Genomic DNA, 21,943 nt, shown 5'->3' on the forward strand with positions numbered 1-21,943 from the left:
CTAAATTAAAGCTGAATGAGTCTACTTTCCCATGAAAAAAATAGAGTAAGAATAGGAGTTGTATATTTTTAGATATTTGAATTTTAGTGAGACAGGGTCAGAATGGTTTTGAGGTCCCCTATTCTGATTTAGAAATTCATTAAAAATTTCACAGAAGGAATTATGAGTTATAATTTATATTTATAGATTTCTTGATGAGTCTATTTTCAGGAGAAATAAGTGGAAGCACCATATGAAGTCTGTACAAAGAGATAATTGAATTTTAGTGACAAGAGGTCAGGATGGTCGGTCACTGAAACATGGGAGACTTTAACTAATAAACTGTACTAATTGGCTAAACCAAAAATTCTGAAAAATTTATGGTGAAAATATATATGAGTCTAGTTTCAGGGAAAATTTACAGATCAAAATTTTGAGTTTTGTAACTCGATTTATAATTAAATAAGTGACTGCTGCGCAGGTGGACAGATTTGCTGTAAATAGTGAAATAAATTTTCAAACCAAGTTTTTATGCTCCGAATTAGTAAGATAAGCTAAGTAATGCCTCATGCTCGACTCCGAAAACGGTCTCAGGTAAGAGGTGTTACAAGTGGGCAGTGTATGAATTGGTTAGTTTTACAATTGAAATTCGGTCATTTAGAAATGCTTGTATGTACTTGTATAATTTTGCCTATTTTGCCGTGTGGTATAGTTCAACTTAAGTTAATATGTACATGTACAAAACTCATGAAATAATTTATATTGATATTAGTTAATGTTATGAATTGATATGGTTGGTTGTGGTTTACATATGTGCAAGTGGGTAAGTTTTTTTTTAATGGATGTATTGTTGTAAGTTGAGTATATGAAAGTGACATATGATTGATGTTTATTTAGGTGTTCAAATGCCTTACTATATAGACACAAAATTCAGCTAATGGAATTATAATGTATATGTATTACGATATGATGTTTTATAATAGTAAAATATGTTTAGTTAGTTGTTTAAGTGGTGCACATGTATGAATATTATAAATTTTGACGTATGGTTTGAATTTGGTTTTCATGTGTTAGTTTAATTAAACTTTTGATGTGGATTGGCTTTATGATTCATATATTCGAATCTAGTATAAATGATTCGTGGACATTCTAGTTTAGTAATGTTACAAATGTATTGTTATTCTTTGGTGCATGAAAAGATGATAAATGATTGTGCTGAATTGTGTCTTATACGGTAATGCCTCATAACCCTAATTTGGCGATAGATACGGGTTAGGGGTGTTATAGTAATGATCCATAATTGACATGACCCATCCTCCTATGCCACAATTTTGACTCATCTAAGGCAGTTGTATAAGCATTAGAAGTTTCCTTATTCCAGTCAACAACAAAGATCCTATCAATCATGACTACTAACATAAGCTTAAATTCACTTGGATCACTAATCGGGAATTCTTTGTTCTTGAACACTGTCGAATACCCATTCTCAAGTAATTGAACAATACTTAGCAGATTTCTGTCTATTTCAGGTACTAAAAGAACATTTGAAACAAGTTTGGTACCTGAAGGAGTGTTAATCATCACATCTCCTTTTCCCTCTTCCTTGATGTACTGTCCATTGCCAACTTTCACTTTTGAGTTGAAGTTGCAGTCGATCCTGATACGAGTCATAAAGGCCCAATCCAAGTTCAAGAACGTGATGGGCTCAAATTGCCACAAGGCCCAATAACGAGATCAAAGGCCCGACAAATGCGGTCCAAACTAAATGGGACCATTCAAGAGCTTGTTAGCAAGGCCTTAGATTCATACACGAGAGAACAAGAAAATCAAGATTCACTTTCTTGTTTTCAAGAAAATCAAGAAATCGAATCTTGGCCCAATTTTGCTGTTCGAAGAGATTTCAAGAATCAAGAAAATCAAGATTTCAAATCTTGGAAATCTTGGTCCAAGAAACCAAATCTTGCAGCCAAAACACATTGGATCTCCATTACGAGCGTCAACGACCCAATTTTGGTAGGAGATGGATCACGAGCCCAAATTCTTGAAGGCGAGGCCCAATAACCAAAATCCAGCCCAATCAAGAAATTTCTTCATACTTAGTTGAAAATCAGGCCAAAATGTCAAAGGGCCCAATTCGTAAACATCCTACTTGTTTAATTTAATTTTTTAATCTTTAGGAGAATTACATGTAAAATTCGGCCCAAAACAGCCCATATAAGTGCATGGCCGAATTTACCTTGTTATTTTATTAATTAGGTTTAATTTTTATTAGTTACTTGTGAGATTAGGATTTGTTGGAGGCCTATATAAGCATTGGCCAGCCACCCTTTGTAAAAACATCTTATTATTATTTTTTTCTATCAAATTTCAGATTTGTTGAGTGCAGAATTTTCTTTGGGGTTTTCTCCAAGAATTCTCTCTTGAGTTTTCTTTAGAAGTTGTTTTAACAATCTTTTGATTGTGGGAGCCATCTTCAACCTTCTTCTTGCCATCGATATTCTTTGGAGGGGAGATTAGAGCCGTTTGAAGGAATTTGTGAATTCTTTCGGGAATTCAAGGGTTCTTAGGACTTTTCTTTATTTCTTGCTGTTTCGATTTGTTTCTTTATTCCTACTTGTGCCGATTCATCATCTAATATTTTGCTGTTCTTGTTTGTGTTTCAGCCTTGATTCAAACTCCAAGAACTCTTCATTTAATCGGTTCTTTTTTTTGGCCACATATAGTCGACTCAAAATTCCCCAAAATTTAGGGTTCTTGCCGTTTTCTATTTCTTCTTGTTGGGTGAAATTCGGCTGCTGAAATTTGGGCAATTCATATTGGGTGTTCAATTGGACCGAATCGCAACTTAAATTCACTTCTTGAACTGTTCAATTTCACCTATTTCTTTCTTTTCTTTTCTTTTTTGCCGCCCAAATCCCTAATCTTCCAATTAAAAATCTGATTGTTTCAATCTACTTACGGTTTTGGTGTTCTTGGCAGATTCGGCTTGTGGGAGTTCATTCTTGGGAATCAATTTCGTGTTCTTGGTTTCAAGAAACCTCTTTCATAAGTGTTTCGTTCCTTGATTAGATCTTGCTGATTTTTAGGGTTCTTATTCCAGATTTTAATTTTTCCAGATTTAATCTCGTTCTTTGTTTGATTTCAGATCTGTTCGTTTAGAGCTTTCGTAGGAGTTTCTCGTGACTTGGCAACTCGATCTTGGTCCGCGCGCATTCCGTATCATTTGGTATCAGATTTTGGGCGTTTTGGGTGTTCTTGGTTGATTTCTAAACTGATCTCTATTTTTTTAAAGCATAAACAGCAGTTTTACCCAGAAAAATTGTTCAAAAAAATTTCATTTGAGTGGGTAAACGTTGTCCGATTGATCTGAAATTTTACATACATGTTTTTGGCACTGTGATTGAATATAAAAAAATTATTACCGCAAAAAAATTAGTCAAAAAAGTCAAAAAAATAAAAAAAGATGAAATTCAATAAAAATTTAAAAAAAGATTCAGCAGGTTGAATTTGGTGCCCAAAATTTTCAGATCAAAAATTCAATATATAAGGACACTCCAGATTTAATTTCGTGATTTTTGGAGATCGGGAACACCTCGAACGAAGTTGTCAAGTTACTCCGCAGTTTTTCGGGTTTTCTGTTTTCAGCAATTTTTATTGATTCTTAGCTGTAGGTTTTCATTTGTTTACCTTTATTCTTCCTTTACGTTATCTAACACCTTCTTGTTTCTTGTGTTAGTAGGATTTAAACGTGAGCACAACTTCTTCCTCGGTGCAACACGAATCAATTGGTGTCTCGTCAGTTTTTGGCATCCTAGTGCAAATTAGGATTCTTTGGTAGTTTGGTTCAAACTCTCTAATTGGTTGATATAAACTCTGATAAAGAACTCACAAGATTGAATTCGACCTCATTGAGAATTTGATTTTTTCTTTTTGAGTGATTAACGGTGAGGTTTGATAACTTTTATTTTTGAGTGTTGAGTGTTTATTTTTGCAGTTTTTTTTTGGAAGATGTCTAAAGATGACCATAATGATACACTTATGGAAGTCCAACAACAGTTAGAAGGACACGCTGCTGCAATCACACAAATAAATGCTACCCTTCAAGCATTGAATACTACTTTGAATGAGGTACGAATGAATCAAGAACTTCAATATCGAGATCCAATCAGGGAAGATAGGAATAACCAGCCCCATAGGCGCGGCCCTCGACGTGTCCCTAGAATGGATGATGATTTTCATGATCGTGGACAACCTTCTTTGGCAAAACCGAAATTCACAATTCCCCAATTTCGTTGTAAGAATGATCCTGACGCTTATTGTGAATGGGAATCTAAGATTGAACTCATGTTTCGGTATTATAAATGTCCGGATGATGAAAAGGTAGCGTTAGCAACACTGGAATTTTCTGATTATGCATTAAGTTGGTGGACTCAACTTGGGGTAAACCGCCATCGGAATTATGAAGGTGAGATTTCGACATGGGATGAGTTGAAACAGATTATGCGTAAAAGGTTTATTCCACCTCACTACTATAGAGAAATTAAAACAAAGTTGAGAAGACTTATCCAAGGTAGTAGGACGGTGGATGAATATTTTAAAGAGATGGAGATGCTCATTCAGAGAGCTAATGTGGAGGAAGATGAAGAAACAACTATGGTTCGATTCATTGATGGTTTGAACAGGCCGATAGCTAATACATTGAGGCTACAAACTTACATTGATTTGGAAGAAGCAGTTCACAAAGCCATTGAGATCGAACAACAATTAAAGGAACAAAGGTTTGGGTCCTTATCTACTTCACAATATTATCGAGGTAACAATTCCAATTCTGATTTTAAGAGTTCAAAACCACCTTTTGTTACTAACAAGTCTTCTTTGAGTAATGGAAGTAAACAATCAGATTGGAAAAAAGGGGCTCCTGCAAAAACGCAAACACCTTCTAAGCAGCCCAATTTAGGTGATTCGAGTGCGAAGAGGACTCGTGAGATTGAATGCTTTAAGTGCAAAGGGCGTGGTCATTATAGTAGAGAATGCCCTAACACGAGATTACTTCTTCTAAAAGATAACGGTGAGTACACTTCCGACTCTGATAATACAGATCCAGATATGCCAGAACTTGTGGATGACAGTGATAATGGCGACGAGTTGGTCGAACCACCAAAGGAAGGGGACTTTGCTAATTTTCAATGCCTTGTAGTTGGTCGAACCCTTAACATTCAGATAAAAGATGATGAGAGCCAAAGGACCAATATTTTCCATTCTCGGTGTTTTATTAAAGGTAACTTATGTTCACTCATTATTGATAGTGGGAGTTGCTCGAATGTAGTGAGTAGTTATTTGGTGGATTCTTTAAAGTTGCCTTGTACCAAACACCCTAAGCCATATCACCTTCAGTGGCTTAATGAATGTTTCGAAGTTAAAGTTACGAAGCAGTCCTTGGTCACTTTTAAACTCGGCAATTATGAGGATGACGTATGGTGTGATGTAGTCCCCATGCATGTGGCACACTTGCTCCTTGGACGACCTTGGCAATTTGATCGCGATGTTACACACCAAGGTAAACTTAATCGATACTCCCTTGTATTTAAAGGCAAGAAATTCACTTTTGCTCCTTTAAATCCTACTGATGTATATAAAGATCAATTGAGGATGATAAAATTTGTGAGGGGGTAAGGGAGAAAGAGCAAGTACAAAAGACAGAGAGAAAAGAGGCTAATAGTAGTGGAAAAAGTCAAAATTTAAAAAGCCCAAAGGTGAGTGACTCCTCTAGTGGTAAAATGAGCGGAAAAAATCTTTTGGCAACAAAAAAAGATGTGAAGAGAGCCCTACTTAATAAACAGCCTTGTATCCTTGTGAGGTTTAGGCAAAATTATTTATCTTTATCTAACATTAACGAAAATTTGCCTAGTGTGTTTCAATCTCTTTTGCAGGATTATGAGGATGTTTTTAGTGAGGCCCCTAAAGGTTTACCACCTTTACGAGGGATAGAACATCAAATTGACTTAGTACCCGGAGCTTCAATCCCAAATCAACTAGCTTATAGATGCAATCCCGAGGAGGCAAAGGAATTGCAAAGGCAAGTGGAGGAATTACTAGACAAAGGGTACATTCGTGAGAGCCTAAGTCCTTGTGCTGTTCCTGTCTTATTGGTGCCAAAGAAAGATGGTACGTTTCGTATGTGTGTTGATTGTCGCCCAATCAACAAAATAACGGTAAAGTATCGACACCCAATCCCTAGACTTGATGATATGCTTGATGAATTACATGGTTCAATAATATTTACAAAAATTGATTTAAAAAGCGGTTATCATCAAATTCGAATGAGGGAAGGGGATGAATGGAAAACAGCTTTTAAAACAAAATTTGGATTGTATGAATGGTTAGTTATGCCTTTCGGCCTTACTAATGCACCTAGTACATTTATGAGATTAATGAATCATGTTTTGAGGCTACATTTGGGTAAATTTGTAGTAGTTTACTTTGATGATATTTTAATTTACTCAAAGTCATTAGATGATCATGTTTTCCATGTTCGAACCGTTTTGGATATTCTACGAACTGAAAGATTATTTGCCAACCTTGATAAATGCACATTCTGTTGTGATAAACTAATATTCTTAGGTTTCATAGTTAGTGCTCAAGGTATTCATGTCGACGAGGACAAAGTTAAGGCAATTAAGGAGTGGCCGACTCCTAAATCGGTAACTGAGGTGAGATCTTTCCATGGTTTAGCCAGTTTTTATAGACGATTTGTGAAATATTTCTCTACTATTGCTGCCCCATTGACTGAAGTTATAAAGAAATCAGTGGGTTTCAAATGGGGTGAAACCCAAGAAAAAGCTTTTCAAACTCTAAAAGCTAAGTTATGTTCTGCTCCTTTGCTGAAATTACCTGATTTTGCTAACACTTTTGAACTTGAGTGTGATGCTTCAGGAATTGGAATCGGCGCCGTTTTAATGCAAGATAAGCAACCTATTGCTTATTTTAGTGAGAAATTGAACGGTGCACAGTTAAATTACTCGACTTATGACAAAGAACTATTGGCATTAGTTCGTGCACTTCAAGTATGGCAACATTATTTGCTGCCTAATGAGTTTGTCATACATACAGATCATGAGTCTCTTAAATGGTTAAAGGGACAAGGTAAGTTAAGTAAAAGACATGCCCGATGGGTAGAATTCATTGAAACATTCCCTTATGTGATTCAATATAAAACAGGTAAAGATAATGTAGTCGCAGATACTTTGTCTAGACGATATACTTTAATAACGACATTGAATGCTAAATTCTTAGGGTTTGAACATATTAAAGAGTTATATGATGATGATACTGATTTCAGCCATATCTATAAGAATTGTGGACATACTGCTTTTGAAAAATTTTATCTTGTAGATGGCTTTCTTTTTCGTTTAAACAGGTTATGCATACCAAAGTGTTCCATGAGAGAATTGTTGATTCATGAAGCCCATAGTGGGGGACTAATGGGACATTTTGGAGTGGCCAAAACACTAGACATATTGCAAGAACACTTCCATTGGCCACATATGAAGCAGGATGTGGAAAAGGTATGTTCCAAGTGCATTACATGCAAACAAGCAAAATCTAAGGTAATGCCTCATGGCCTTTACACTCCTCTACCGATTCCTACTTCACCTTGGGTAGATTTATCCATGGATTTTATTTTAGGTTTGCCTCGAACAAAAAAAGGAAGAGATAGTATATTTGTTGTTGTTGACAGGTTTTCAAAGATGTCACATTTTATTCCTTGTCACAAAACAGATGATGCTACACATGTGGCAGACTTATTCTTTAAAGAAGTGGTAAGACTTCATGGCATCCCTAAAACAATTGTTTCTGATAGAGATGTCAAATTCCTTAGCCACTTTTGGAAGGTATGTGGGGTAAGCTTGGTACTAAATTGCTTTATTCTACTACATGTCACCCCCAAACTGATGGTCAAACTGAAGTAGTTAATCGAATCTTAGGGACTCTATTACGAGCTGTTGTGGGAAAGAACATTAGAAATTGGAAAGAATGCCTACCATTCGTTGAATTTGCATATAATAGATCTATTCATTCTACAACTGGTTATTCCCCATTTGAACTTGTTTATGGTTTTAACCCACTAACAGTACTTGATCTTGCGCCATTACCTCTTGAACACGTTATGAATTTAGATGGCGAACAGAAAGCTGAGTTGGTGAAATCCTTACATGAGAAGGCTAGACAGCGAATAGCCAAAACAAATGATGCCAACACCAACAAAGCAAACAAGGGGCGCAAACGGGTTCTACTAGAACCCGGAGATTGGGTTTGGGTCCATTTGAGGAAAGAACGATTTCCTACAAAAAGGAAGACTAAGTTGGACCCAAGGGGCGATAGGCCTTTCCAAGTACTTGAGCGGATCAACGATAATGCCTATAAAATTGATCTACCTGGTGAGTACAATGTAAGTTCTACTTTTAATGTGGCTGACTTGTCCCCATTTGATTTTTCAGATTCGAGGACGAATCTTTTTGAGGAAGGGGGAATGATACGAGTCATAAAGGCCCAATCCAAGTTCAAGAACGTGATGGGCTCAAATTGCCACAAGGCCCAATAACGAGATCAAAGGCCCGACAAATGCGGTCCAAACTAAATGGGACCATTCAAGAGCTTGTTAGCAAGGCTTTAGATTCATACACGAGAGAACAAGAAAATCAAGATTCACTTTCTTATTTTCAAGAAAATCAAGAAATCGAATCTTGGCCCAATTTTGCTGTTCGAAGAGATTTCAAGAATCAAGAAAATCAAGATTTCAAATCTTGGAAATCTTGGTCCAAGAAACCAAATCTTGCAGCCAAAACACATTGGATCTCCATTACGAGCGTCAACGACCCAATTTTGGTAGGAGATGGATCACGAGCCCAAATTCTTGAAGGCGAGGCCCAATAACCAAAATCCAGCCCAATCAAGAAATTTCTTCATACTTAGTTGAAAATCAGGCCAAAATGTCAAAGGGCCCAATTCGTAAACATCCTACTTGTTTAATTTAATTTTTTAATCTTTAGGAGAATTACATGTAAAATTCGGCCCAAAACAGCCCATATAAGTGCATGGCCGAATTTACCTTGTTATTTTATTAATTAGGTTTAATTTTTATTAGTTACTTGTGAGATTAGGATTTGTTGGAGGCCTATATAAGCATTGGCCAGCCACCCTTTGTAAAAACATCTTATTATTATTTTTTTCTATCAAATTTCAGATTTGTTGAGTGCAGAATTTTCTTTGGGGTTTTCTCCAAGAATTCTCTCTTGAGTTTTCTTTAGAAGTTGTTTTAACAATCTTTTGATTGTGGGAGCCATCTTCAACCTTCTTCTTGCCATCGATATTCTTTGGAGGGGAGATTAGAGCCGTTTGAAGGAATTTGTGAATTCTTTCGGGAATTCAAGGGTTCTTAGGACTTTTCTTTATTTCTTGCTGTTTCGATTTGTTTCTTTATTCCTACTTGTGCCGATTCATCATCTAATATTTTGCTGTTCTTGTTTGTGTTTCAGCCTTGATTCAAACTCCAAGAACTCTTCATTTAATCGGTTCTTTTTTTTGGCCACATATAGTCGACTCAAAATTCCCCAAAATTTAGGGTTCTTGCCGTTTTCTATTTCTTCTTGTTGGGTGAAATTCGGCTGCTGAAATTTGGGCAATTCATATTGGGTGTTCAATTGGACCGAATCGCAACTTAAATTCACTTCTTGAACTGTTCAATTTCACCTATTTCTTTCTTTTCTTTTCTTTTTTGCCGCCCAAATCCCTAATCTTCCAATTAAAAATCTGATTGTTTCAATCTACTTACGGTTTTGGTGTTCTTGGCAGATTCGGCCTGTGGGAGTTCATTCTTGGGAATCAATTTCGTGTTCTTGGTTTCAAGAAACCTCTTTCATAAGTGTTTCGTTCCTTGATTAGATCTTGCTGATTTTTAGGGTTCTTATTCCAGATTTTAATTTTTCCAGATTTAATCTCGTTCTTTGTTTGATTTCAGATCTGTTCGTTTAGAGCTTTCGTAGGAGTTTCTCGTGACTTGGCAACTCGATCTTGGTCCGCGCGCATTCCGTATCAGATCCACTTGAAGATACTAGCATCAGGAGTCATGTGGTTGGTACATCTACTATCAATCAACCATCTTTTTGTGTTCTTTCTCCTGATTGCTAAACAAGAAACAACAAATACTTGCTGTTGTTTTTGTTGGCCCCTATTCTTGTAAACTTTTTCAACATGGCCTAACTATTTACAAGCTTTGCATTGCACATCAGGCCTGTACCAGCAGTATGCTTCTAAATGAGTAGTCCTTTTACAATGAGAGCATGATGGATATTTTCTCCTTCCTCCATCTCTTTTAGACTTCTCTTTGTTGTCTGCCCAACTTTTCTTCCCTTTGTAACTAGAGGAGTTCGAGGTTGGTTTTCTCATGGCTTGAAATGCACCTTCATGATGCTCCTCCTGTTTGCTTGCTCTTCTTTGTTCCTGAGCATAGAGAGCATTAATTAGCTCAGTTAAGGAGATTGTTGACAAATCTCTCGAGTCTTCCAAGGAAGAAATCTTGGCTTCATATCTCACAAGTAAGGTTGCAATAACCTTTCACTGAATTGGTCCCCAAGTAGTCTTATATTGTTCATAACAACCATGATCTTGGCTGAATATTGCTTAATTGTCTCGGTCTCCTTCATTTTTAAGTTTTCAAAGTCCCTCCTTAAGTTGATAAGTTGTTGTTGTCTTGTTTTTTTAGTGCCTTGAAACTCCTCTTTAAACTTGTCCCAAGCCTGCTTTGGAGTATCACAGGCTATAATCTTTGTGAAAATCAAGTCTGACACATTGTTTTGAAGGCATGACATTGCCTTGTACCTCTTGGTTCTATCATCAGAGTATTGCCAGATCTGAGCTATTGTGTGGTTAGCTCTCAAAGGTGGTGGTCCAAGATTAGCATTGACAACCTCCCATAAGTCAAATGCTTGCAGGTAGGTCTTCATTTTTACTACCTAAATGTGGTAGCTTTCACCATTAAACACTAGTGGTGGAGTTTGAGAGAAACTGGATAAAGACATGTTGACTTGAGAACAGAAAAGAGAAAAGGCCTTCTAAGAAGTTGGCTCTAGATACCAATTGTTGGTGTTATGAAATAGAGATGAAAACAAAGAAAATGTTTAAGCAACAAGCTTCAATGACTTGTAGCACACAACAAAGGAGTCAGACTTTCAACTTAAAATGAAACTGCTTATCAAAGAACCAAAGCGAAAAGAAAAAATGCTGAAAAGTTCATCATCTTGATAACTGAAGTTTACATGCTTTTAAACAAGCAATCAACTTGATTGGAAGCAAAAAAATCACCTAAAACATATCTAACACCATTAATTTATCTTGAAACTTATAAAACTTACTTGTAGACATAGATAAGTTGATTTAATCAAGTCAATCAGCACCTAACAAAAAAACTAACACATTACTAACTTAGTTGAAATGTACTAAGTAACAAAATACAAACAAGGTTAGCAATGTTATCCTGCTACAACATGATGCAACAAAAAACTTAGCTGCATGTAAGCCATTTCTTAACACAAAACCATGTAGTTGAAGCATGGTTACATGCAAGTAGGATAAAATTACATGGTAAACTAGTCTAGTTCAGTTGTAACTTGTTTTGATGATGTATAAAGGCTAGTTAGCTGATAAGTTTGTGTTTAGGTATTGATTTGATTAATAAGTCAGTATGTTTAAGTATACGTGTAATGTTTGTTGTAAGTTTCAATGTTGTTAGTGAGAGTTATGTATTTGATAAAGTTTGTAACTTAAAGTAATAATTCCTTTTGAAATGGACGATGAAAAATGTTTTTAGCTTCTCATTTTTTTTCTTTGTTCTTTGTCTTTTATAGCCATTTTTGAATTGATTGATTGATTCGATTCTTTTGTTGTTTGAATTGATTCAAAGTTATTTAATTCGATTCAAAACCCAACAAAAATAGAGCCATTTGGGGCTAACCAAATTAATCCAACAGGTGGCGGAGATAGCTTTTTAGGTGGATTTGTTGGCGGATGGGTTCATAGGTTGAGTGTTCGTGATGTTGCTTTGGTGGCCAATCTTTTTGGTTCTGTTATCGTTTCTCAGATTGGTATCCTTAAGTTCATATCTGAGCACATTTAGGTATTGTTGATTCATTGACATTTTAGAGACAAGATGAATTTTTAGATTTATAATTTAATTTTGTGTCATATTATATATATTAATTAAATGATATTTTAAAATTAAGATTTTATCATCTAAATGTGTCGTTTTTCATTTAAATTTTTATTATATAATATTTTTTTTTGAAAAAATTATTATTCACAACTAAACATCTTTAGATTAAATATTATCCTCAGCTATTTCATAATCAATTTATATTTCTGAAATCCATACCGTGAATATCAATCTAATCCTTGAAAAAACCTACTCCAAAAGACTTCTTTACATATTTATATTAATAAATAATAAATTCTGCAATAAAGATGTGAAAAGAACCCGCTAAACAACCTGTCTTTACCTTTTCTCTCCGTACTGGTAATTTTTTTCAGTTTGCCTTTTATGGGTTTTGGTCTCTCTTTTAAACATTGCAAGAGAACTTTTCTCTTTTGCTTTAGAACAAGGTGAAACTCAGCTTTCTTCAATGCTGCTCAAAGATTAAATCTTCAAGCTTAATGCAAAACCAAGTTCTTACTTTCTCTTTTCTCGTCACTTTCATATCATATGTACTTTTTTCTTTTAAACAAAGGGTTCTGCTACTATATTTTATTAAGGAAGATTGTGAGAGTTTGAAATTTGTGTTAGCCTTTTTAAGTTTATGCAACATTTTCCTCCAAGTAAGAAGGCTCTAAACTTTTAGTATAAGGGTTTTAACTCCTAATCTCTTTTTAAGATCCTCTTATAAAGATCTCTTGTGTTTTCTTTTTTCAAGAAGCTGTTCTTGTTTTTTTGTGTACCAACGACCACTAACTAGACCTTTTTTTTTTGCACCAGTTAAGTTACATTAATTCAATCTTTTGTTTTGGTAATAGAAATTAGAAACCCAAGTTTGATCTCATCATTACTCTGCATTTCATGTATATATCAGGAATGGCAGCAACGACTCAAAAGTGCAGGGTGTTGGAGAAAAACAAGTATTGGAAAGAATTCGAATCCAACAGGCACCAGTTTTTCAAAATATTGGTTGGTGATTTTAGAAATCATCTGGTAAATGACAAATAATGAACCCTTCAACATAAATTAGATACTTGCTTCCCTGTTAATGTCTTTTGGTTGCCAACTTTTTTTACTTAATGTTTTTGCAGAGGGTACCCAAAAAGTTTACGGAAAATTTCAGAGAGAAATTGTTGGGAACAATCCACCGTAGAGGTCCAAGCGGATTCATGTGGACTGTGGAAGTCGAGAAAATGTTTAACCACGTGGTTTTTCAAAATGGTTGGCCAACTTTTGTAGAGGAGCATAGGTTGGAAAAGGCTGATCTGCTTGTTTTCCGCTATATTGGCAACTCGGCGTTCAATGTAGTTATATTTGATTCAAGTGGGTGTGTGCGAGAAGGATCATACTTTGTTAGGGAACACACCAATGCCTGTTCAAATGACGGATGCGTGTTAGACAAGGAAGATGGAGAAGACTGTGAAGATATTATAGACTTGGAGAAACCCCATATACAGAAAAGGAAGATCAAGAAGGGAAGAGGAAGACCAAGTTCAAAAGCTGTTGACGCTGATAATCGTCATCAATCGAAGGCAAGGGAGGACAAGCAGCCTCGAGCTCAAAAGTTGGCAAATCTGCTGTCGAGAGGGAAGTATTGATTGATGGAGATGACTATGAAGACATTATAGATTTGGAGAAAATCCATAAGCAAAAAAAGATCAAGACGAGAAGAGGAAGACCGAGCTCAAAAGCTGTTGACACTAATAACCATCATCAATCTAAGGCAACAGAGAAAAAGCGGCCTCGAGTTATAAAATCTGCTGTTGAAGGGGAAGTATCGATCGATGAACTGGATGGAGCCCCAGGGTGTGCAATGGAGGACTGTGTAGAACAAAGTAAGGAGCCTCCAGTAGATAGCTTTAGAATAAAAATATTGTAGATGTAGTTTGGTTTGTTCTGCTTCTATATGCTAAAACTCACATTTGCTTTCATTTTTGGTACCGGAAGATTTGCAAGGATCATATAGTCTGTATTTCATATTGAAAAGGCGAGAGATAACAGAGGAGGAGAAGCAAAGACCTCGCAAATTGTCCAGACAGTATCCATCAACAAGACCCTCGTTTACCCTTGTAATGAAGGATTCTCATGTTTACAAGTCTTTTCAAGTAGTAAAATCTTGACCCATTTTCTATGCCTAGCCGTTCAAAATCAAGATTAAAAGTTTATTACAGCAATCAACTATGTCTAGCTGTTCATCTTTCTTAATTATTCAATCTTGAACTTTGTCTTGGATCAGCAATCTGATCGAAATCCCTTCAATGCAGACAATTCCTAAAAGATGGCATCAGAGGTACATGTTTGGTGATGTTAGAAGAACTTTGTTGAGAGTCCCTCCTCAAAACAAGGTATGGGATGTAAGAATCAGAAGCTCCATATGGGGAACAGCATTCACCAGAGGATGGGCCAAATTTGTCTTGGATAACAACTTGGGATCTCATGATACTTGTGGAGCACTACATACATATTTCGAGTTTTGGATGAGATTGTCCCCTTGAAAAAGTTCTCGCGGACACAGACTCGCACTGCTTGGTTCTGAGTTCTGACAATATGTATGTAGGAAGTAGTTGAGATTTTTAGGATTTGGATTTCTCTGATGATACTGTTCAAGATCTTCTGAAGCACCTTATAGGCCATATTTTCGAGAAAATTAGTTCTTGAATCATCAATATTTTGTTGATGATGACACATGACAGTAGTATTCTATGTAGCTTATGAACTTGTTCATGCTCTAATTCTAAGATATTATGACTTGGTGGATACTAAGACTTTTTGATTGTTAGATGGAGTGCTACTCAGATTGAATCATAGACAAGTGGGAAAGCCATAAGTACATAACAATAATAACAGAGTGCAGGTCTACAAGATGCTTGAAACATGCATCTATTTCACCATAGTAGTCGCACAGTGTATACTTTTTTCTTTCAGCTAAATATATGAATTCTTTGCCTATCACACGTAAAGCTTGGAATCAAGACGTGGAGTGATGAGAACCTCAAGAGGTGTTGCTTTCAGATTTGTTAACCCAGGGCTTTCTGTCATATCTACATCTTTGAGCTCTGATAGCGTCGCAACTTTGAAACTGTGCAAGAAGCTGCCCAAGATAAAGTGCAGCATCTTGAGGGCTAATGACACCCCAGGGCACGATCTTCGTCCTGAGCCAAATGGGATGAGTTCAAAAGTTTGGCCTTGAAAATCCATATCCTTATTGGTGGTCAAAAATCTCTCAGGCTGAAAATCATGGGGTTCTGGCCATACACGCTCGTCACGTTGAATCTTCCAGGCATTTACCATCAGTTGTGTACCAGATGGAATGCGGTAGCCTGTTGAGAGATTGCAATCTTCCGATGCAGCCCGAAGGCTAATGACTGGCTCTGGTGGGTATAAGCGCAATGTTTCCTTGACAATGGCTTGAAGGTAGACCATGTTTCTAACATCAGATTCTTCTAACAGTCTGTGCTTGCCGACGTGCATGTCTAGCTCATCCTGGGCCCTTTTTAGCGCGTGCGGATTATTTAATAGCAAAGACAAGGCCCAAGTGAGAGTGACCATGGTTGTGTCACTCCCTGCTAAGACTAAATTCTGCCAGAACAAGATATAGTTATTAGAATTGGTTTTTCTTAAGATCCCATTTTCACAGATAGATGAATGTGATTAGGAATTATAAAAAGGACAGCTTTGACATTTGTGTAATGAACAAGATTAATTTGGTAGGGTGTTGAGAGTTCTTACCAAGCAAGTAGCCTTGTTGATTGTGTCGGCGTTGTAACAAGTAATGTTGGCGTCTTCCAGGATGTTGAGCATCACATCCATGAAATCCTGCTCTTTTATCACCCCTCCACCCATGAGCCTCTTTTGTTTATGCTCCTCCAGCCACCCTCCTACAATACTGTCCAATTCTTTTGCTGTTCTTTTCATGGCTTTCTCATATCCTAGGAAATCCAACCATCTAAGAAATGGTATTGCATCAGACAACACGAACACTCCGAACAGATGAACAAAATCTCTCATTACCGTCTCGCATCTTCGTGCTTCAGCTTCCTCACAATCAGCGTTTGGTCCGAAGTATCTTTTCCCCCCAACCATTCTCAAAGCAATATTATGAGTTAGATCCCCAAACCACTGCTTCATATCCACGGATAGTCCACTTCCTCCGTTACCTTTGCTAAGCCATGACTTGTACAATTCTCTTATTGCACTCTTTACCTCTGAAACTCGTATATGTTTGAGCATATCAATCCGGTGGTTAGATAGAAGCTCAATCGTAGTTATCTTGCGAATCTCACGCCAATAAGGTCCATAAGGAGCAAACCCGAACATAGCAAAATCATAGCCTAGAATCTTTGAAGCAGTAATGCTTGGTCTAGTGGAGAAAACTTTATCATGGACAGTGAAACATTCTTTGGCCATTTCCCAACTATTTAAAACCAACACTTCGTGTGATCCTAGCCTTAAGGAGAAGACAGGTCCGTATTTGTCAGCCATGCCACCTAAGGTTTTGTGTGTGAGCTGCTGACCACCAAAGAGGTGCATGTGACCAATGATAGGTAAAGCACCACCGGCTTGTGGAGCACTACAGCTTCTGCTTGGTTTCTTTGAAGACTGATAAAAGTATATGCAACTGAAAAGGGCAAAAAGGGTGCAACATATGCTAAAGAGGTACTGCAGGAGAGGATCCATTAGAAGATTCAGATGAGCTTTGGCAGAGGTGGGTGTTGCAGAACAGACTTTGTAATTACAAATCTAAAGCTTCTTTCTGAGAAGCTGTGTTTCCTGAGTCTTCCCAGGGCTGTCGTTCTCCTTACAAGGATAAGAGGAAATGACTTTTAGTAATAGGATATGTTAAACAATGAATAAAATACTTATGTGTAGCCAAGTCCGTAATAGTGGCGATTTTCTTTCTGTGAATTTGTCATTTTAAACTAGTGATGGAAGTGAAGATCATATTTTAGTAATTTTCTTGTCTTCAAATATGACTTCGAATATCTTTGCTATTAAATAACATGCCACTTGCTCATAAATCACAACGAAGAACGCTATAAATAATTTCTTCAATTATCCTTGTACTTTCATATCCATTTAAAGGCAAACAAAAGAAAAAAAAAAGTGGAGAGGAGAAATAGAAGGAACAAAAAAATGTTAAAGAAAAAGCTCGCTTGGATTTCGTACAACTAAAAAGGTTTCTCATGCATATTAGTAGGTCTGTTACTATTTCACTACATTAATTGTTTTTCAAATTTCTAATCCAATAAACTTTACTACTGATTTCAACAGAAGTTTGTGTTCAATTAACAAATTTTTAAAATTTAAAATTAGTCTTTATATTTTAATGTTGAGAGGATGAGTCACTCTACTTCTTTTAAATTTTGCTGCTAAAGTAAACAATATCAAAAGTAAAATAATTTTTTTAGTCCTTAACATTCACAATTTTTTATCAATTTGATCCTTACCCTTTAAATGTACATAAATTTTTTTTTCTCATATTTTAAATAAAACATAAAAATTTAAAGATTGTAATTCTTTTAAAACTAAAATAATTATGAAATATAAAAACCCTTTAAAATTCAAAAAAATAAAAATAAAAAGTAATTTTAAAAATATAAAAAAAAATCAAAATTCAATGTTATCTAAACTAGTCTAGTGAGAGGTAAAAAAATCAATTGGCCCACAAACCTGTACAGACTACTTGAACTAATCTAAAAACTCGGTTGAACCGATTTTTAACTTGTTTGACCAATTGGTTCCCATAATGATTGGTCCAACTGGTCCAAATTAAAAAAATAAAAAAAATACTAAAAAAGGTACAATTGTTAGTTCAATTGATTTTTTAGCCCAATTCAACTAGTCCATATTGGTTTGCGGGTTAATCGGATTTTCTAAAATTTGTAAGCTTTTTTAACCCTTAAAAGTTATAGTTTTTTGTCAATTTGGTCCATACCCTTTAAAAGTACATAAATTTTTTTTCTTATTTTAAACAAAAAACATACAAAATTAAAAATTAGAATTTTTAAGACATAAAAAATATGAAAAATAAAAACTTTTTAAAAATAAAAATAAAAAAGATTAAAAAAATATTGTAAAAATATAAAATTTTTCCAAAATTCAATTTTATCTGAATTAGACCAAACTGATTGGCTCAAGAACCAACTGAGGTATCAATTCGATGAGAGGTAAAAATTTGGTCAACCCACGAATCAATACAGATTAGTTGAACTGGGCTAAAAAACCAATTGAACTAGTAGTTGAACTGATTTTTATAATTTTTAATTTATTTTTAATAATTTATTTGCTTTAAACCAGTTTGACCAATCTTTTTGGGAACCAATTGGTTAGAGTAGTTCAAAATCAGTTCAACTGCTAGTTCAATTGATTTTTTAGTTTAATTTTGTAACCTCTCAAACCTGGCCTAAATGTTAAACCCGAATTCGAAAGATTATATTAGCTACCGAAATGGCCTAGTAAGCTTTATAAAACAGTCATTTTAAAAATGTTTGTTTATCTTTAGACAAAAATTTAGTTTATTTTCAGAAGAAAATAAAAACCAAGTAATTTAACATTATTCTCGTAACGATGTAACACCCCTAACCCGTATCCGACGCCGAAACAGGGTTGTGGAGCATTACCGAACTTATACCTCAATCATTCAAACATTTCATGTACAATTCTCATTCAAATAAAAAAAACCATTCATAAGGTCCCTAATACGAGCCCTCGAGGCCCAAAATAAACATTAAAAATAGTTCGGGACTAAACCGGGTACTCAAGAAATTTTTAGGAAAACACTAAAATTTTTCAAAGTACAAGGGGCACATGCCCGTGTGACCAGGCTGTGTGTTTCACACGGCCAAGAGACACGCCCATGTCTCAGGCTGTGTGGGCATTCGAAATGGGGATACACGGTTGTGTCCCAGCTCGTGTCCGACCCTGTGTAACTCACTGAATTTGGTCGCAGGGCCAACCTACACGCCTGTGTGCACGGCTGTGTACCCTTCGAAATGGCCTCACATGCCCGTGTGCCAGGCCGTGTTCTAAGCAATGTGAAAACTGGTGGGTATACTAACTTGCGCCACATGGCCAAGCCACACGCCCGTGTGCTAGACCGTGTTAAGCTATTTACTTGGTTTCTAAAGAAGTATCAAGGGGTACACGGTTGTGTCACCTGGCCATATGTCACACACGGCTGAGACACACACCCGTGTGGATAAAAATAGGCCATTTTCCAAGCCACATTTCTCACCCAAATGGGTACCAAACTAACCACAACCATATGCATACAACCATGGCATAATTAGGCATTCAAACCAACCAATATCAAGCTTGAATCATGTAATATCCACACATACAACACAATGACCATAAGTACTTCAATTGACCACTTGTTATCATGCAAACTATATATATCTCAAACATGCCTATATGATCAAACACATATATGCATCATTGTGCCTATAACTTAACATGTATGCCATTTATCAAAATCAATCATTTGGTATTCAAAACACCATTTTACAACCAAGTCATTCACATGACAACCATATATCAAATACCATAATGCTAATTACATATTTACATTACAAAATATACCAAATTCAAGCCAATCAAATGGCTAAAACACAACAAAACATATAGCCTATCATTAGCTAAAATAACTTATACATGCCATAATAACCAAAATTATAAAACCATAAGCACCAAAATAGCCAATAGATAATGTGATGAAATCTCTGACAATTTCCAACCCGAATGAGCTTCTGATATCTAGGTACACAAAGAAATTAACACAAAGTAAGCATCTAATGCTTAGTAAGTTCGTAACTCAAAAAGAAAGTTTACCACTTCAATTTATAAGCATAATCCATTAAGTCAATCCAACATGTCTTGGCTTTAGCCTAAACAACAATAACCTCTCAATGTTAAATATCACAATAACTAGCCAATTTATTTCAAAATATCATGACATAAGTACACACTACTTATGTGCATTTATAATTTAAACATATGGCTAAACATATATCAATCATCCAAATTAACCATGTATTCATATAAAAACTGTGAATCATGTATGAAATCAACAGTTATCAAATTTCATGTACATGTAGCATCTATACCGTATATCCATATATCGTGTACGAACCATTTCCATGTAAATACCTGTACTAGTTCGTATTGAAATTGTATAACCTCGTATCATCACTGTACCAGTTGAATCACTTGGAATACTATCGGATACTCGGGTATCTCGCACACTAAGTGCCAATACGTGGTCAAAACCACCTCTATCACACATCTCATATCGATGCTCACTCTCGAGCCATAACTGGGTCTGCTCACACAAGCTGTTAGTCAAGACGTAGCTACACGGTGCTGCTCACACTAGCTATAAAGTAACCGCAACACATGCCAAAAACTCAGCCACTGGTAGGATGTACGAAACTAGCACCCAAAACACGGTAACCCCTAATGACTGTCATTTGTATCCTATCGATTCCTAAGGTTCAACCGGGATATCTACGTCGTCGATACTTCGTCGAACATTTCCCTAGAGTTGTATCTTCACAATTATAATTATAAAGCATTTAAAACACATATAATTTAGTGCTTATTAGCATATGAACTTACCTCAAACTCGTACGATAGAAAACGATCGTTTAATCGATAACTTTGTCTTTCCCTCGATCTAATTTCGTATGTCGTTTTTCTTGATCTATATAATAAAATTTAACTCATTTAATCATTATTCAATTCAATTCAATTCAATCTAATTTCATGTTATGGAAAAATTATCATTTTCCCCTAAACATTTGACTTCTTTATAATTTAGTTCCTAGGCTCGTAAAATGAAATTCATGCAATTTCACTACACCCAAGCCTAGCCAAATTTTATATGTGCTTATAGTAGCCCATATATTCCACAAATTCACACATTTAACACATCATTCTCATGTTTCTCAATTGAACCCCTAATTAACAATTTCATCAAAATTCACTCAACAAAAGTTGTTTATTTAACAACAAGGATTAATTTTCTTCCATTAAACTTCAAGAACAACTAAAATTCTCTCATGGAAAAACCCTAGACTTTCAATCATATCGCAAAGTAGTCCCCTATTTAGCTAGATTATGCTACAACGATTATGAAAACATAAAAATCATAAAAAACGGGCTTAAAATTCACTTACATGCAAGAGATTTATTAACCAAAAGTTTCAAGCTCTCAAAGCCTTCCTTTTTGATGGAAATTTTGGTTGGGGAAGATGAATAAAGTTGGTAGCTTTAATTTTTTTTGTTTATTTTATCTTTATTTGCCTTTTTACCAAATTACCCATACCTAACGTTAATAATTTCATATTTACCAAGCCATGCACATCCACTAACTCATTTAATGGTCTAATTACCATATAAGGACCTCCACTTTAAAGTTCTATAGCTGTTTAATTCCTTTAGCTAATAGAACAGAAATTATAACCATAATAGATATAATTATCTTCGGCCAATGAATATCCTTTACAGATGAGTCATGTTTGATAACTTAACCAATAAGAATGATGAGAGAACCGAGATAATGAAATCCAAGATGTGAAGCTATACTGGATTTTCGAGAACACATCCCATATTGAATGATAAAGATCTTGTTGATTCCTTAGAGAAAAATCCAGAAGAAAAACACCGCTCATACTCATTGGAATTCAATTGTGATAAAGACTATAATTTCCATATATATAA

At 35.6% G+C, this 21,943-nt stretch overlaps 3 protein-coding genes across 11 annotated transcripts; 1 reads left to right on the forward strand and 2 right to left on the reverse strand.

Annotated features, from left to right (window-relative positions):
* Positions 1–1,260: 1,260 nt before the first annotated feature.
* LOC107911079 (uncharacterized) lies at positions 1,261–10,982 on the reverse strand. The gene is made up of 3 exons (XM_016838972.1): positions 10,638–10,982; positions 10,277–10,479; positions 1,261–1,636 (listed from the first exon to the last, which is right to left on the reverse strand). Exons 1-3 carry the CDS (start codon positions 10,980–10,982, stop codon positions 1,261–1,263), a joined length of 924 nt encoding a protein of 307 aa, XP_016694461.1.
* Positions 10,983–12,469: 1,487 nt separating this feature from the next.
* On the forward strand, positions 12,470–14,980 carry LOC107913126 (putative B3 domain-containing protein Os03g0621600). Of its 9 annotated transcripts, none has more exons than XR_005921279.1 (5): positions 12,540–12,633; positions 13,098–13,216; positions 13,315–14,058; positions 14,171–14,292; positions 14,488–14,980. XR_005921279.1 is itself a non-coding variant. In XM_041106528.1 (4 exons), the coding sequence occupies exons 3-4, from the start codon at positions 13,100–13,102 to the stop codon at positions 13,819–13,821; spliced, it is 624 nt and encodes a 207-aa protein (XP_040962462.1). In that variant the 5' UTR covers positions 12,583–12,846; positions 12,942–13,002; positions 13,098–13,099; the 3' UTR covers positions 13,822–14,980. The 9 variants fall into 9 exon arrangements, 3 of the variants coding, with proteins under 3 accessions (XP_040962463.1, XP_040962461.1, XP_040962462.1); XR_005921276.1 differs by having other exon boundaries at positions 12,582–12,846; positions 14,171–14,331; XR_005921275.1 differs by having other exon boundaries at positions 12,582–12,846.
* A 56-nt stretch (positions 14,981–15,036) lies between these two features.
* LOC107913125 (cytochrome P450 CYP82D47) lies at positions 15,037–17,150 on the reverse strand. The gene is made up of 2 exons (XM_016841591.2): positions 15,953–17,150; positions 15,037–15,802 (listed from the first exon to the last, which is right to left on the reverse strand). The coding sequence occupies exons 1-2, from the start codon at positions 16,898–16,900 to the stop codon at positions 15,173–15,175; spliced, it is 1,578 nt and encodes a 525-aa protein (XP_016697080.2). The 5' UTR covers positions 16,901–17,150; the 3' UTR covers positions 15,037–15,172.
* Between the last annotated feature and the right edge of the window lie 4,793 nt (positions 17,151–21,943).

The sequence above is a fragment of the Gossypium hirsutum genome, chromosome D11, assembly GCF_007990345.1.
Source record: "Gossypium hirsutum isolate 1008001.06 chromosome D11, Gossypium_hirsutum_v2.1, whole genome shotgun sequence".
NCBI lineage: Eukaryota > Viridiplantae > Streptophyta > Magnoliopsida > Malvales > Malvaceae > Gossypium > Gossypium hirsutum.

What these genes read in the sequence shown, in the direction of transcription:
- LOC107911079 (XM_016838972.1), bottom strand. Translation starts at nt 10,982, where the DNA reads ATGAAGACCTACCTGCAAGCATTTGACTTATGGGAGGTTGTCAATGCT. An exon ending in AATATTCAGCCAAGATCATG is followed by an intron (nt 10,480 to 10,637) that starts GTTGTTATGAAC and finishes CTCTATGCTCAG; the next exon opens with GAACAAAGAAGAGCAAGCAA. An exon ending in CATTTAGAAGCATACTGCTG is followed by an intron (nt 1,637 to 10,276) that starts GTACAGGCCTGA and finishes GACTCGTATCAG; the next exon opens with GATCGACTGCAACTTCAACT.
- LOC107913126 (XM_041106527.1), top strand. An exon ending in GTGATTTTAGAAATCATCTG is followed by an intron (nt 13,217 to 13,314) that starts GTAAATGACAAA and finishes ATGTTTTTGCAG; the next exon opens with AGGGTACCCAAAAAGTTTAC.
- LOC107913125 (XM_016841591.2), bottom strand. Translation starts at nt 16,900, where the DNA reads ATGGATCCTCTCCTGCAGTACCTCTTTAGCATATGTTGCACCCTTTTT. An exon ending in TCAACAAGGCTACTTGCTTG is followed by an intron (nt 15,803 to 15,952) that starts GTAAGAACTCTC and finishes TTGTTCTGGCAG; the next exon opens with AATTTAGTCTTAGCAGGGAG.